Here is a 14,690-nt window from a genome sequence, read left to right as displayed (position 1 = left end):
GTGTGTGTGTGTGTGTGTGTGTGTGTGTGTGTGTGTGTGTGTGTGTGTGTGTGTGAGGGGGGGTGGAGGTGGTGGTGATGCTGCTGCTGCTGGTGGACGGGGCTTGTCTTTTAGCTGGCTGGATGTGTTGACACGCATTTCTACTCCATCTCTTTGATTGAACCGGCGGCGGACTGTGAAGCAGCAGCAGCAGCAGCAGCAGTCAGGAGGGCTGGGCAGGCAGAGGAATGAGAGCGGACCGAGCCGTGGCGTCTTCACCATGCAGCCGACCACCACCAGCCGTCCATTTTATACGATTATATGAGCCGATGAGCGCCAGTTTGTCTGTATCTTGCAGACGGGCAGCAGCAGTGTGCAGTCCCGGCGGTGACAACGTAGGCCAACGCCTCGCTGCAGCTACATTCAGGGAATGAAAACGCTCCCAAGATGGTCCGCATCGCCAAGGCTCTGGGTTTGGTTATTCTGTGCGTCGCCGTGCTCATACTGTCGCTCATCAGCTATGTGTCCCTGAGAAAAGACAGCCTCTTCACCTCCTCAAAATATTACATGGGAGGCCCGAGAATTATGTTCCATGCCGGATTTCGGTGAGTATTATTTTTCTTCAGGGATTGTAGGTAAACCGGGGTTGATGTAAATATAAACAGAGGAGCCAGGCCTAGCGTGCACGACTCAACCTGGATGTGATGCACAAGCTTATCGCATCACTTTGCGTTCAATTTGGGCCACATCCCTCCCGTCGATCAAACAGTGAGCTGTCCAAGGTGCTGATGTTGTTATCATGGGCGATGCATGGCGTGGCGCACAGAGTCAGAATCAGCTTTTCTGGCCGAGTATTGGTACACGTACCAGAAAAGACCAGAAAAGCTGTCTGTGTGTACACACAGACAGTCTCAGTCCGGTTTTTCCGTTGCTCTCAGTGTCACACACTGTTCCGCCAGAAATAGAGTTAGAAATAGACATACAGCTAAAAACAAGGACAACCAAGCTGAAGAAGAGAGGTAAAAATAATAATGTAAGAATGATTTACATACAAGTAGGTGAAATATACATTTATAGTCTATAGACATATATATAAAGACAACATAACAGCATACAATATCCAAGTCAGAGTGTTTCCATAAATTGTAAGCAAGAATACAAAGAGAGCAAAGAGAGCCGGAATAAAGATGGAATGATTATTGTCACAGGTTACTTTATATACATGATTTGCACATTACATGCATGTAAACATGTCTATGTATACCATACAGTGTACTGGATTTACATTTGATTGATGATGATGATGATGATGATGATGATAAGTACAAGTTAAAAAAGTGTGTATTTGAACTATAATATATAATTTATAGTGTTATAAGGTTCATGCCGGTGTATAGTTTTCTGACACTATATTACAGATTTGACTGTTCATCAACATCACGTCCAGTTTTTGTGGCTCAGAAGACAGTAGTGGAAAATAATGTAGTACATTTGCTCAAGTACTTGAGATACCTGTACTTGAGTGTTTTTTCTTCTTAATTGTACTCAAGTACAATTCAAAGGTACATTTTGTACTTTTACATTTACTGCATTTACTTGGCAATTTCAACATTCTTTTCAGATGCAGATTAATCATAATATAATCAACAAATACTTTGATACATGATGTAATCAAAGTTTTATTTTTATGACCACAATTATCAACATATACATGAAATATTTATAAAGGAGACATACACATATATGTATTATTATGGGCTAAGATAAGACTTAGAAAACTGCCTTCAGCCAATAATCCTGGCGGAGACAAGACCAACCAAAAAAGAGATTAAACCATCAGTTTGTTTGCACATGCTGAAGTGTCCATTTGTTATGATTGTTGTTCACAGGTCTCAGTTTGCCATGAATTTCCTGGACCCCTCTTTCATCCCCTTAACTAATGCCCTGAATGAGGAGCTCCAAGGAAAACCATCCAAATGGAAGTTCAACAAGACGGCTTTTTATCAGCAGAGGTAAGAGACTTTAATTCACAACTATTTTCTCCTTTTTGTGAAGGTTTTGTACCTGTGAGTATCCTCCATCATGCAGGATAAACAGTAGGCAGGGTTTGCTCTGTGAGAGCCAGATTAGGGGGAACAAGGAGCTCATGTGGTTCCTTTTTGGATACTTTGACACTATTATTGTAATTAAGATGGGTTTTTAATATGTTAAAGTGTTTCAGCATTGGCGGAGGAAGTATCTAGATATCTTACTGAGTAAAAGAACTAATACGATACTGTAAAAATACTCTGTTTCAAGTAAAAGTCCTGCATTGACAATGTATCTAAGTGTAATCATGATAATGTACTCAAATTAATCAAAGGAAAAGTACTCAATGGGGAAAAATGTCCCCTGTGACTGTTATATCATTAGATCAATATTATTTATGCATTAATGTAAAAGCAGGATTCTTCTGCTGTACCGTAATTGGTGGAGGTGGAGATCATTTTTAATTATCAATATGGATTAATCTGCTGATTATTTTCTCCATTAATAGATTCAACTTCAACTTTTAATGCTATTTTGTCCCTGGAGGGCAACAGGTTTTACAGCAAGGCATAGTAGAATACATGAAAGAACACAGACACACAGTACAGTGAGAGGGAGCAGAGGTGCCCTGAATGCAGAATACAGAAGTCCAACAACAGCAGTCACTGGTGTCCTGCCTTCATCTAAGACATAGTAACACAGTATGGTAAGAGATCGCTGTATTCAGGGCGTAGATTATGAAAAAACACGCATACAAACGTGGACTCATACGCTACACTTCCTGTCAGTTGCTGCACAAGCATGCTCCCCTCGACTGATCTTAGATTTTGTCTCAGAAAATAGTGAGAAATGCTGTGACAACTAGCCAGAGAGCACTTTGACATTGTCTATTTTGTCCAACCAGCAGTCCAAACCTTCAAATTATTCTAAATAAACTAAAATAACTAATAATAATTGCTTGTTTTTTCTGACCAACAGTTAGAAACCCCAAAGTATTTCATCTGCAACAATACAAAACACAGAAAGCAGCACATCTTCAAAGGAGTTACTGATTATATTTCTGTGGATAGACTAAAGACATAATCTACTTATTGTTTCAACTCTGTCAGTAAAAAACTGTGGAGGAAGTGATAGCTATGACCTTGTGGTTGCACCACAACCTTATTTATTGAGGCTGTGGCCAGATGATAAATAGCATCTTGTTAGTGTGTGATGGTTGGATGCTGCTGCAAACATCTGACATGTTAGATGGTTAATTATCTTCAGAAAAAAAAGACCTCACACCACCAAACATAAAAATGGGCCTATAATTATAAATGTACATCTCCAATAGCCTGTAACAGTGTTAAATATTATTCTTTTTTCAGGAAAGATATCTTCAACTACATCGACATTCCTAACAACTTCTCCCTCACAAAGAACAGTGTGCGTGTCGGCCAGCTGATGCACTTTGACTACTCCAGCCACAAGTATGTCTTCTCCATCAGCAACAACTTCAAATCCCTGCTCCCAGACACTTCTCCTATCCACAACAAGCATTACAGCATATGCTCTGTGGTGGGCAACAGCGGCATCCTGACGGGCAGTCACTGCGGACCAGAAATCGACCAGGCCGACTTTGTCTTCCGCTGCAACTTCGCCCCCACAGAGGTCTACTCCAAGGACGTGGGCAAGAAGACCAACCTGACCACCTTTAACCCCAGCATCCTGGAGAGGTACTACAATAACCTGCTGACCATTCAAGACAGGAATAATTTCTTCCTTAACCTGAAGAAGCTGGAGGGAGCCATCCTGTGGATCCCTGCCTTCTTCCTTCATACGTCAGCCACAGTAACCAGGACCCTGGTGGACTTCTTTGTGGAACACAAGGGCCAACTGAAGGTTGAACTGGCCTGGCCAGGAAACATCATGCACGATGTCAACAAGTAAGAGTGACTGACTGACTGAAACTATCAAACTGCTCAATGCATAAAGTTTTGCCTAAATAACATAGTTTAAAGTCAGACAGGTTTCCTGATTTAAATTAGAGAATACCTGATTAAATGCATCTAAAAAATCAATGCATGCATTTGCTACGGTAACTTTAACTTTAGCTGTTTGGTACTCAGTATTATAGACCCATTGGTCTGCACTAAAAAAACTGTTATGGTACAATACACAGAGTTTTATTCTTGCAGTTTGCAGAGGGCTCTGAAACAGCATTTAGACCTTCTTTTTGGAAAATAAAGCTAACAGCTAACATAAACAGCACTTATATTTGCTTTGATTTGACTACTTTGGAGATAAGCTGTAAACACAACACTGACACATTGTTACCTTTCAGGTTACGACATATGTTAGGGAGCGGTTGCCTATTTACACTCATCCAGCAGATACAGAGTCCCTTGTAGTCGTGTTTCTATCCACCTCATGATTTGAATTCAATATTCACCCTCCCTTTATCTCCTTGTTTGGTCTTCACCCATTGTGGGCCAGAATACTAAAGCAACAAGCTGAAAGATGCTAAAATGATTTCAAGAACTGAGGGGAACAGCAGAGTTGGATGATCATATCTGGGTTTGTCAGTACAGCGAACATACACCTAGTCAATTGATTAATTGTTAATAAAAAAAAATAGTGATTATAGCAGCTTTAAAGTCCCCCTCCACTCAAAAACGCATTTTTCTTCTTGTCCCTACAGTTGAATGTTTGACCTTCACTGTGCAGAATGATGTATGTCATTTTAAAGATTTTAACAAGGTATTTTTTTTATGGAAAAGCCATATCAGAGACAAATTATTATTCAAATATGGGTATTTTATATCCTATCTTAAATCTGTCTGGAGGGGATCTTTAAGTGAATACATAAAATATGAAAAATCCAAGTAACTAAGCAGGGAGTTTTTGGGATGAGTCATGACCTCAGTATTTCTAAAATCCTGACTATGAGAGACTCTAAGTGTAACAATGTTGAAATGATAATACCATAATCACATGCATTAACTGATACGGAACATTAAATAGACCAGATAGAGATAATACAATCATAAGGGAAGAGGGATTATTATTGGGCTGGGGTGATGAAGGATTACTCGTGGTATCTTGCCCTCAGAAAAATCCGAGGTGTTTGGATTTAATTTTGGATGACTGCTGTGTCTTTTCCCTCACAGGTACTGGAAGACTAAAAACCTCTCCCCCAAACGTCTCAGCACTGGAATCCTCATGTACACGTTGGCCTCCGCCATGTGCGATGAGATCCATCTCTACGGGTTCTGGCCCTTCGGCTGGGACCCCAATACGGGCAAGGACCTGCCTTACCACTACTACGACAAGAAAGGGACCAAATTCACCACCAAGTGGCAGGAGACCCACCAGCTGCCCAGCGAGTTCAAACTGCTCTACAAGCTGCACAGGGAAGGCGTGATTAAACTCAGCCTGACGCACTGCAATTAGACATGCAATGAGTGTTGGTTGGTTTAAGAGGTGACTCCAGAGACCGTGACCCAGATACATCGGCTCAGCTCAAACTTCTGTTGTAACCCACAATGCATGATGAGTGTTCAGGCAATTTTTTAACCCCTCATTCTCCAAACACACACTCACATGATGCTGTAATTTCACATAAAGATGTCAGGCTCACTTGGGATGTAAATCACAAACTTAGCACAGCGCTGTTGCTCATTTGGTATATTGTTGTCTTTGGTAGTAAAGTTAGGACTTTTATGCTGCTCAGTTGCTCCCATTACTGTCCTTTGCATGGCTGCTGGCCGTGGCTAAACAGCTCGAACAGAACAAACACCTGTTTAACTGGAGTCCACAGGGGATTCAGCTGTGGAAACACAAACAGTTAAATCTTCCAGTTCTGTTTAACACAGTATTGATTGATTAATCGCCTTTTACAACAGTACACTGGTTCTGTACACTGAAATCACTGCCTAATCTCAGGGAAGGAGTTAGATCAGTGTTTTTTTTAAACCAGATTCAATGCCTCAAGAGAGGTGCCGTTCCTGTTTTCAGGCCTTTTTTCCCCCACAAGGTGTCAGACAATCTGCACTGCTCTGGAAGATGGTATTTGTTTACAAGACTGTGCTCTACTCTGTATATATATACATATATACATACTTGTATGTCTTTTATTCTCTGTAGACAGTGACTGTCCACTTCAAATTTTGTTGAGATTCTTCAAATTTTTTGGAATAATAATCAACATTCCAACAATAAGCCATAAATTCATGGACAGGAGATTGAGTGTTGTCATTACAGTACTGAATTTTTGGAAAATGGTATTGGCCTACATTAGGTTTTGAGTCTATAAGTCGAAGTCTATAACCACGCTAGAGGCTACATTTGAGTCACAGGGCTTCCATTTTCAAGAAAATATAACACCAATCTTATAAAAACTCAAAATGTTGTTGATTAGAACTTACCGCTCTTCTGAAGGTTTTTCACGTCAGTTACTTGAAAAGGATTTACAACCTGTCAGTTGCGTATTTCCTTGCTCTTTTGCAACACGAGAGATAAATGTTTATTTTTTTTTAATTATTAATATTACAGAATAATATAAATGATAGTAAAATTCTTTAAGTTTCCCTTACATTGTACAAATTCAGTATAAACATTTCTTGGGAGTCTTTGAGGGATTGGGAAATACCTTCAGAACAGCAGTAAAATTCGTCAAACCACTTCGTGGGTTTGTCAAAGATCGCAGTGTTTATATTTGAGAAAATCCAGTTCTTAGTTCTGTGACTCAAATATAATGTGAATAGATAAGAGTCACAAAATGGAGCTAAGTCTTCACCAGCTATTATTAAATCTATAACTAAGTTAGTGTGTAAGTTCGAATTAACTGCTAGCTAATTTCAAACTAGCAAGTTACAAAATCAGGTTGCAACCTCACGGTGACAACATGACCTCAGGAAGTCACTGCTGCTCCTGGCCAAGACGTAGTAGCCCTCCAAAACCACAAATTGTCATTTTCACACAAGGTTTTTTGTACGTATAAAACAACCATTAGTGAGCTTTACAGGCTCTGGTAGTTGAATTTTGTTATCTTTGGACAGAGCCAGGCTAGCTGTTTCCTCAGTTTCCTGTCTTTATGCTAACCTAAGCTAGCTGGCTCCAGCTTCATACTGAACGTACAAAAATGAGAGTGGTAAAGATCTCAACTCACTCTCTCAAGAAAGCACATAATGTTATCTTATTTCCCATATTGTCAAAGTATTCCCTTACAATCTAACTTCCAAAGGTCAAATTCTTTGGTAGGTAAACATATCCTTTGTAAATTAAGGTATGACTTTGTATTATAAGCATACACATAGAAATATGTGTCTGGGTTAAGATAGTGTTCACACAGTTTAGCATGATTGGCTATATCTGATAACCTGTAACTGTTATTTGGTAATTTATCCAAACGTTAAAAGCAAAACATTTTGTAATTTCAGGTGTATTATTTTCGACAAGTGCAATTTTCCCAAGTTTACATTATTACACAGGTCAGATGTGTCAACTGAATCTGTTGTGCACTGAAATCTAAACAGGTCATAGATTAGGACGCTAGCATTAGCTTCGTCGTTGGTCCAGCTAGCTGCGCAAGAGTTACACCTGGAAGTTTAGCAGGTGTAAATATTTAACATTTTTTAACAATATTTTTGTTTGGTGAAACTTCTTTGTTTAACTAGTGATGTGTAAATCTCCACTTCGCAATCACAAGTTAAGTTTGAACTTACAAACAGCTGCAAATGACTCCAGAAAACAAAATGATAAAGAAAAATAGAGAGATAATTTTTTGGAATTCTTACCAATAATGGGGTAATAGATGTCAGTTTGACCAGAGGGGATCAATGACCATCTTGTGACCTAAATCATAGCCATAGCGTGGCTAAAACATTGGGAAATACAATATTTTGGACACAGTTTCTTCACCTATTTAATATGTACCGACAACCAATCTTGAGGTTTACCACTATTTCAATTACAAATTACTCAAGAAGAGAATACACTCTTTATTATAGAGATTTTGTTTACTGGGGGGGAAATTATTTACTCATCATATAACTATATCAATTCCAATATTTGTGACATAAAACAGAGAAATGAATGTTATGGCTAACTGCATCTTGTATAAAGAGCATGGTCCATTCATAAATGGCATTGCATGTGAGGCACTAACAAATCTTTTAGCCTAGTTTTATACAACCTTTTTGAAGATTGTTTTGAGGGTAAAATTTTGTTCTTTGCTATTGTTTGTATTCCTGATGGTATATTCCTTAAGAATATCAGCAGTGTCTTTGTATGCGAGATGTTTGAAGGTTAAAAAAGAACCCTACTGCTATATTCCACATGGGACCAAACCTCTACAGATCAACTTAAAAATGAACAAGCTTTATTTTTTGTATATGTAGATAATCTTGGGTTCTCAAAAATTGTCCACCCTATCATGCCAGGCTGAAGCAGACTGGTGGATGTTCAGGACAACTGGGCCCAAACTGTGAAAGCTGGCCACATGACCATCTCATGACTCTAACGTGCTCTTTCTTGCAAAATTCTGGTTTACGCTTGGGTTTAATACACAAAGCCAGGCAGTCATTCACACTTACCAGATATAGTGTGTCCCTCTGTGCTAATTCAGATTTGGCATGGTAGGCATTTGCTTGCCATCCTGTGCGACACAAAGCGTTTTTGTCTGTCTCCTTGGACAAGATGAACATTTCAGATAGTTAACATGTATGTCTCGTCTCCAAAATCACAGTGCATTCACCACAACAACCATGAAAACACATATCTGAAGAAAAAATTTGAATAGCTGAATTTTAGGTCGTTTAATTGATGTCATAGATGTGTACATTTAAGAATAACTTATGTAGTCCCTTCATTAGGAATGTGTTGTAGGTACACCAAAGACCATGTATTCAGGGGAGAAATGTTACTTTAGCTTGATGCAGATTGGGATTTTGGAAGCTGTATAACAACTAACAACAAGTATTATTGTAGTATTATTGAAGTGGAATATCCCTTTTTCGATGTTGAATTTGATGTTGAATATCACTTTTTGTGCCACAAAAATTATTTGCATTTTTTTTTTTTTGCTTTTATGGCTTCAGCCAAAGTAATGTGGTGGAATTTTTTTGTGACTCCATGAATGTCCTCCTATAGATCGATTTGTTTGAAAAATCCATTGGCGTGACATGAATGCTGGACATTTTTCTCCTCCAGAAGATTTCTCCTAGTCAATGTGTAGAATGTGTGTAAATGATACTGATGCTAACAAAGTCTGTGAAGATTGTAATTCCAGTCAGAATAACAGTATAGCTTTTTGTGCATTACATTTAAATGACAAGACAGTGACATACATAACCTAAACATAAAATGTCTTTATTCCCAATGCAGTGCTATACAGGATTCGTTCCAACAACCCTTTAACATTCTTGTACTTGTGTTCGATCTGCATGGCAACTTTATTCCATAATGCATAAAAAAGCTTGGCTGCTTATGTACATGTCTTATAAAAGTCATCAATCATATAAGGGACTTTGCTATCTTGGTTGTTCTAACAAATTGTAACCATGTCTTAAATGTTTTTTGATTTCCATGATAAATATACGTTATGTGCCTGCATATTCCTTCCATCAATGCCTACATGTGTCAAATAAAAACAGTATTTTTCTCTGGTATGACCCATTTGATTAAGTTGTTTTTTTTTCTGAATCACAACAACTTGGTGTCTTTAGTAAAACATCCCAGTTTTTACGACAGCGTCTACGTTCAGAACTTCCTATGTACAAGTTTTGTTCTCCTCTTCTTCCTCCTCTTTCTCACCAAACAAGGCACAGGTGAATAAATAACATTAGCATCTGCAAAATGTCAAGATAGGAATTCATACTGTTAAAACAATATTGCTTTAAGTGAACTGGGACAGATTTCAAAAGTTTAAGTGCTCTCAGGCGTGGATCATATTTTTGTTGATTTTACGACGATCTTCCGCCTCACCTAGCAGACACCCTCAGCTCCAGGAAGCAGTAACATTTTAAAAATGCAGGATTAACTGGACCAAATGTGAAAAGAGACAACTTCAGCAGGCACATCTCCTCCTCACAGGGGCCTCCTCCACTTCATGGCTGACAATGGGGCTGCCATTGGGTTCAGAGCTACGGCCCCCATGAGTGCTCTGCTCCATCCTCTTCATCACCAGTTCCAGCAGGGTGGTCACAGCCTTGTTCACTTCAACACCTGTCACTGCACTTGTCTCGAAGTAGGGGATGCTGATGAGAATGAAGAGAGAACTTTTCTATGAAACGGTTAGGATCAAACATATGCTGACATTTAGTGACAACATTGTGTACATGTGTTTGTGTTGAGTAACAGCTAAGACTAAAGTGTACTTGCAACCTTTGTCACAGCTTGCCTTTGTCTATCAGCCCTGAGTAGTTCAAACACAAAGTGATTTTTATTGTTTCCTTTTTTATTTCAAAGGCTGAAGGGCAGCAATTATTCAGTATTTGACTTCTTCTTTTAAACTCATGGCCCCCTAACATTTATCTTGTGACCCCTTAGGGGGGTCCTGACCCACAGGTTGGAAATCTGTGCTTTATCAGATTTTCAAGATTTAAAGAGGAAGACTGATGGAGCAAGGTCAAAAACAGCTCAGCTGCACCATCCTGTGGTGTACTCATGAAAGGAAGAGAAGCAGCATCTAAGAAAACCAACTGTATTTGGTGCTTGGTCATCTGCAGTGAGTGGACAAAATACTGTGAACACTTCATTAAATCGAGGATCATGTTAATGTAATACTGTTTAAGTTACAAACACTGCTGAAAATGTCTAAGACAAACTATTTTACATGTCATGGGGATAAAAGTCTCAAAAATCATGACAACATGGGACAAACACAAACTGAATAAAAGTGGCAGCTACAAATTCAAATTGATCAAACCACGCATGCAGTTAAAGGCACGATATGTGATCCTAAAACACTTGCAACTGATGATTCATTATCAGTGAATCTATCACCTACTTTCTTGATTAATTGATTAATCCTTTGGCCTCTCGAAAATGTGCCAAATAGTAAAAAACAATGATATTTAGTTTAACTTGAGCAAAATCAGCAAAAATCTGGGATGGACAGTGACTTTATAATGCATTCAAGTGCACCTCGTGAACTCAGAAATCAGAACTCAGAAAATACATATACTGAAATACATATACCTGCATGTGTCATATCTGTCAACATTTCTTGTTCTTTCGCTACAGCATTTTTTAATTATTAGATGCTAAAAGCATGACAATACCCCACTCATTTTGGAAATTTTAAAAAATCCAAAATAAATTATCGAGCAAACTCAACCATATTCTTGTTCAAGGTAGACGTGATATTCATCTCCATTACATTTACACTTCACACTGTCTCACACGCTGCCTTTAACATGTGATGTACATAACAAACAATAGCGTATATTTAATGCATCACCCGTATCTGTCGGCCAGATCCCTGGCCTGTCTGGCGTGAACATCCCTCACATCTCGAAGGTCTGCCTTGGTGCCCACCAACACAATGTCTGGACTATCACAGTAAGCGTTGGCCTGTAGCTGACCTGAACCAATGAAGAGGAAGTCATTTAAAGTCATATGACACAAACAGACATGCATGAGCAAAGACTGTTCAGAAAGGCAGCTTAGCATCTCCATCATAGCGGCAACAAGAGAGAAAACACTGATCTCAGAGAGTATTGATTGCAGGCTGCTGACATGACACATACTCATCCAATTCCTGACGTTGAGGAAACTTTGCTGATTGGTCAAGTCGAACATCAGCAGGAAGCCCATGGCGTCTCTGAAGAAAGCTGTGGTGAGGCTGCGGAACCTGAGAGCAGATGAACAACTTTTGTTGGACAGTATAAAGTAAGATGAAATATCTTAAATCAAGGCAAAATATGCTCTTTTTTTGTCTGACAAGATGTATCTTCTTACCAGCTTTTATGTTAGAGCATTTCACTTGTTTCATGATTATTTTAATGTGATATGAAAACTTCTTACTGAGATTTTATTACTGGACTAACTTAATGCTTGAAACTAGATCTTCCACAGTTATAAAGCTGTTTGATCAACACTGACTGGGACAAAACTGCTTTGTCGAAGCCAGACTTTGGATTCAGACAAACATACTTGTTTTTAGTCTGGTTTTCACTACTTTAAAGATAACTGTGGGTTCTTTGAGACTACATATATTGTTTGATCTTTTTTTTTAATTTGCTTGCTTATTGTAAGCACATTTCCCTGTTTAATTAATTTTTTTTCTTGTTTTTGCAGTTTAAATACTTTGGTGAACCTCTGGCACCATCAGTTGGTTGACATTTTAATTTGTTCAGTGCTTATTAGCATGCCAGCATGCTAACATGCTAAACTGAGTTGTGCTCAAAGCACTGCTGAGAGCTGAAGTCCAGCCTCACAGAGCTGCTAGCACGAGTGTACTCTTCCTCTGTGTTTATTGCATTTTTTAAATTAAACTGATGGCAGTTTTTGTTTGTGGAAAAATATACCATTCCTGCTCAATACATCAGCTCATTTATTGTGCATGACGGAGCACCAGAGCACACCAGTGAACTCCTTACTGTCTGAAAAGGCCTCTGAGCTGTGCTGGGTTAGGCCTGCCAGCTGTTCTAGAGTCCAGGTTCGAGCTAGTACTCGATTTGCTGACACAGTTTCTGCTTTAAATTCCTGTGTTAAGACACTTTTTTTTTTTTCTTTTTACACACTGACAGTCTGTTTGATTTACATAATACAACTCTGTTGTGCAACCATCTGATTTCTAGTTTATCTTAATCATGTCACCTGTTCAACTTTTTGGATGAGTTATTTGTGACTTTCATTTATCCTGTTTGCGTGCTTCTATTTATTCTTAATTTATTTTTATTCTGTGTCCCCAGGTTTGCATTTGTTAGTGGTGAGGAGTAACAGCATATGCTGCTGTTTTTAGACTACCACGAAGAGTTTTAAAAGGCAACAACGCTCGACTCCTCCACTTTAAATGAACATGTCTAAGTGTAAAATCTATCGTGAACATGAGGTCAGATTTACCTCTCTTGTCCTGCTGTGTCCCAAAGCTGAAGATGGACTTTGAAGTTCTTCTCAGACGTCCCATCGGCAGCTGTCCCTGTGTACATCTGAACCAAACCACAAAGCCTGATAATCCACCCAACCTCTGAGTTACAAATATTTTCAGTGAAGAATCGCACAGCTGAGAAAACCTTTTCGGCCTTGGATGTGCCCACCAGAGCATGCTTAAACACAGGCATCACTCACCACTCTCTTTTCCCTGAAGTCAATCCCCACTGTGGTTGTGAACTTGCGGTTGAACTTGTTGTCAGTGTACCTGTGGAGAAAGGTGGTCTTTCCCACCCCCGAGTCCCCCAGGGCCAGTAGCTTGATCAGATAGTCATAATCCCAGTCAGCCATTGTGCAGCTGAGTGCTCCACCTGCCACAAAGTTAAACTCACAGTACAATGCAATGCTGGTTTGATGTATCATGTACAAAAACATAGGAGTTTAGACAAAGCTTTCAGGTGGGTTAGGCTAAATAAATACTTCTAGGGTGAGTAAACTTGGAAATAAAAGTGAAATAGTTCCACCTAAGCTGCAGTTTTCAGTCTGAGGGTGCAGGACTATCACAGAGGCTTAGTGGGACGTCATAGCTCCCCGCTCATTAGGCACTGATCAGAGAGGGACTAGCACATGACTGGAGCTGGCTTCCACATGAGCAGTCAAATGCTTCGCCAGAGTTTTCTCAGGTTTTGCTGAGCAAAAAAACACAGTCTGTTTGGCAGACAGAAGTCCTTTTATTGACTTGAAGGGGTGTAAGCAGACAGCTCAACACTGCATGACGCCACTGCAGTCACTGAGATGCTTTGGCTACACTTGCAGCTTGGGCTAGGCAGGCCAATAAAGTCAGCATGGAAAATCAGATTTGGTTACGTAAGACATGGTTGAGAGCCCCTAAGGACACAAACAATCCTATATAATACAATTTATTATCTTGAATATATTCTAAAAATCCTACTTGCTGGCAAAGGTTTGGGGTGTGTGAGTGCATTCAGGATATATCAATGGTCATACACCACAGCAGTGATGGGACATGGGATACTATCATGAAGTCTGGAGTCAGTTTCCATGTGCATTAATTAATGGTATTGGGTTCTTTACGATCAGCAGAGTGAGGAGAAGTTGAGTAATTAACCCTCCAACCTACAGAAGTCATACCTGATTAAACACATTTCCTTGAAGAAAACATTATCAAGCAGCATTTTGGTAATTTCCTAAAATACCCACAGACAGTTTCAGACCTCCCTTAAAAAAGCAAAGAAGTAAAGCACCTTACCAGTCTATCTGCAGGAAGTGCCAACGTCCATTCAGAGTTTGCTCAACTCGTCCTGATTGGAAAAAAGAATCACTATCATGATGCGATGGCACATCCTGAGTCTTTCCCCCTTCTTACATGTGATCCAGGGAGGAGTTTCACGCCAGAAAGAGCCAAGTGGGGCTGTGCTTACAGACCTTGTGTTTTCTGGTATTTCTCATGAGGGGAAAAAAGGTTCTTTGAAAGCTGGACTGTGGCCCCTGTCGACGAATAATGTGTGCCTCTGTGGATTTCAGTGGAAATCGTCCAACCAAAGAACGGGCCCCACTTCCCGCGGCTCAGCGAAGTAATCCTGTTT

At 39.5% G+C, this 14,690-nt stretch overlaps 2 protein-coding genes across 3 annotated transcripts; one reads left to right on the top strand and one right to left on the bottom strand.

Annotated features, from left to right (window-relative positions):
* The first annotated feature begins 44 nt into the window (after nt 1-44).
* On the top strand, nt 45-9,664 carry LOC143320478 (alpha-N-acetylneuraminate alpha-2,8-sialyltransferase ST8SIA3-like). Its single transcript, XM_076730163.1, has 4 exons — nt 45-584; nt 1,869-1,991; nt 3,375-3,932; nt 5,157-9,664. Exons 1-4 carry the CDS (start codon nt 427-429, stop codon nt 5,437-5,439), a joined length of 1,122 nt encoding a protein of 373 aa, XP_076586278.1. The 5' UTR covers nt 45-426; the 3' UTR covers nt 5,440-9,664.
* LOC143320479 (ras-related protein Rab-27B-like) lies at nt 9,333-14,604 on the bottom strand. 2 transcript variants are annotated; one of them, XM_076730166.1, is made up of 7 exons: nt 14,530-14,604; nt 14,354-14,405; nt 13,282-13,454; nt 13,057-13,142; nt 11,739-11,842; nt 11,450-11,573; nt 9,923-10,244 (listed from the first exon to the last, which is right to left on the bottom strand). In XM_076730166.1, exons 3-7 carry the CDS (start codon nt 13,432-13,434, stop codon nt 10,055-10,057), a joined length of 657 nt encoding a protein of 218 aa, XP_076586281.1. In that variant the 5' UTR covers nt 13,435-13,454; nt 14,354-14,405; nt 14,530-14,604; the 3' UTR covers nt 9,923-10,054. The 2 variants fall into 2 exon arrangements, with proteins under 2 accessions (XP_076586279.1, XP_076586281.1); XM_076730164.1 differs by lacking the exon at nt 14,530-14,604 and having other exon boundaries at nt 9,333-10,244; nt 14,354-14,483.
* Between the last annotated feature and the right edge of the window lie 86 nt (nt 14,605-14,690).

The sequence above is a fragment of the Chaetodon auriga genome, chromosome 5 (genome assembly GCF_051107435.1).
Source record: "Chaetodon auriga isolate fChaAug3 chromosome 5, fChaAug3.hap1, whole genome shotgun sequence".
NCBI classification, from domain to species: Eukaryota; Metazoa; Chordata; class Actinopteri; order Chaetodontiformes; family Chaetodontidae; genus Chaetodon; species Chaetodon auriga.
The sequence above is the reverse complement of the archived record's forward strand: the minus strand, read 5'-3'. Positions and strand labels throughout refer to the sequence as shown.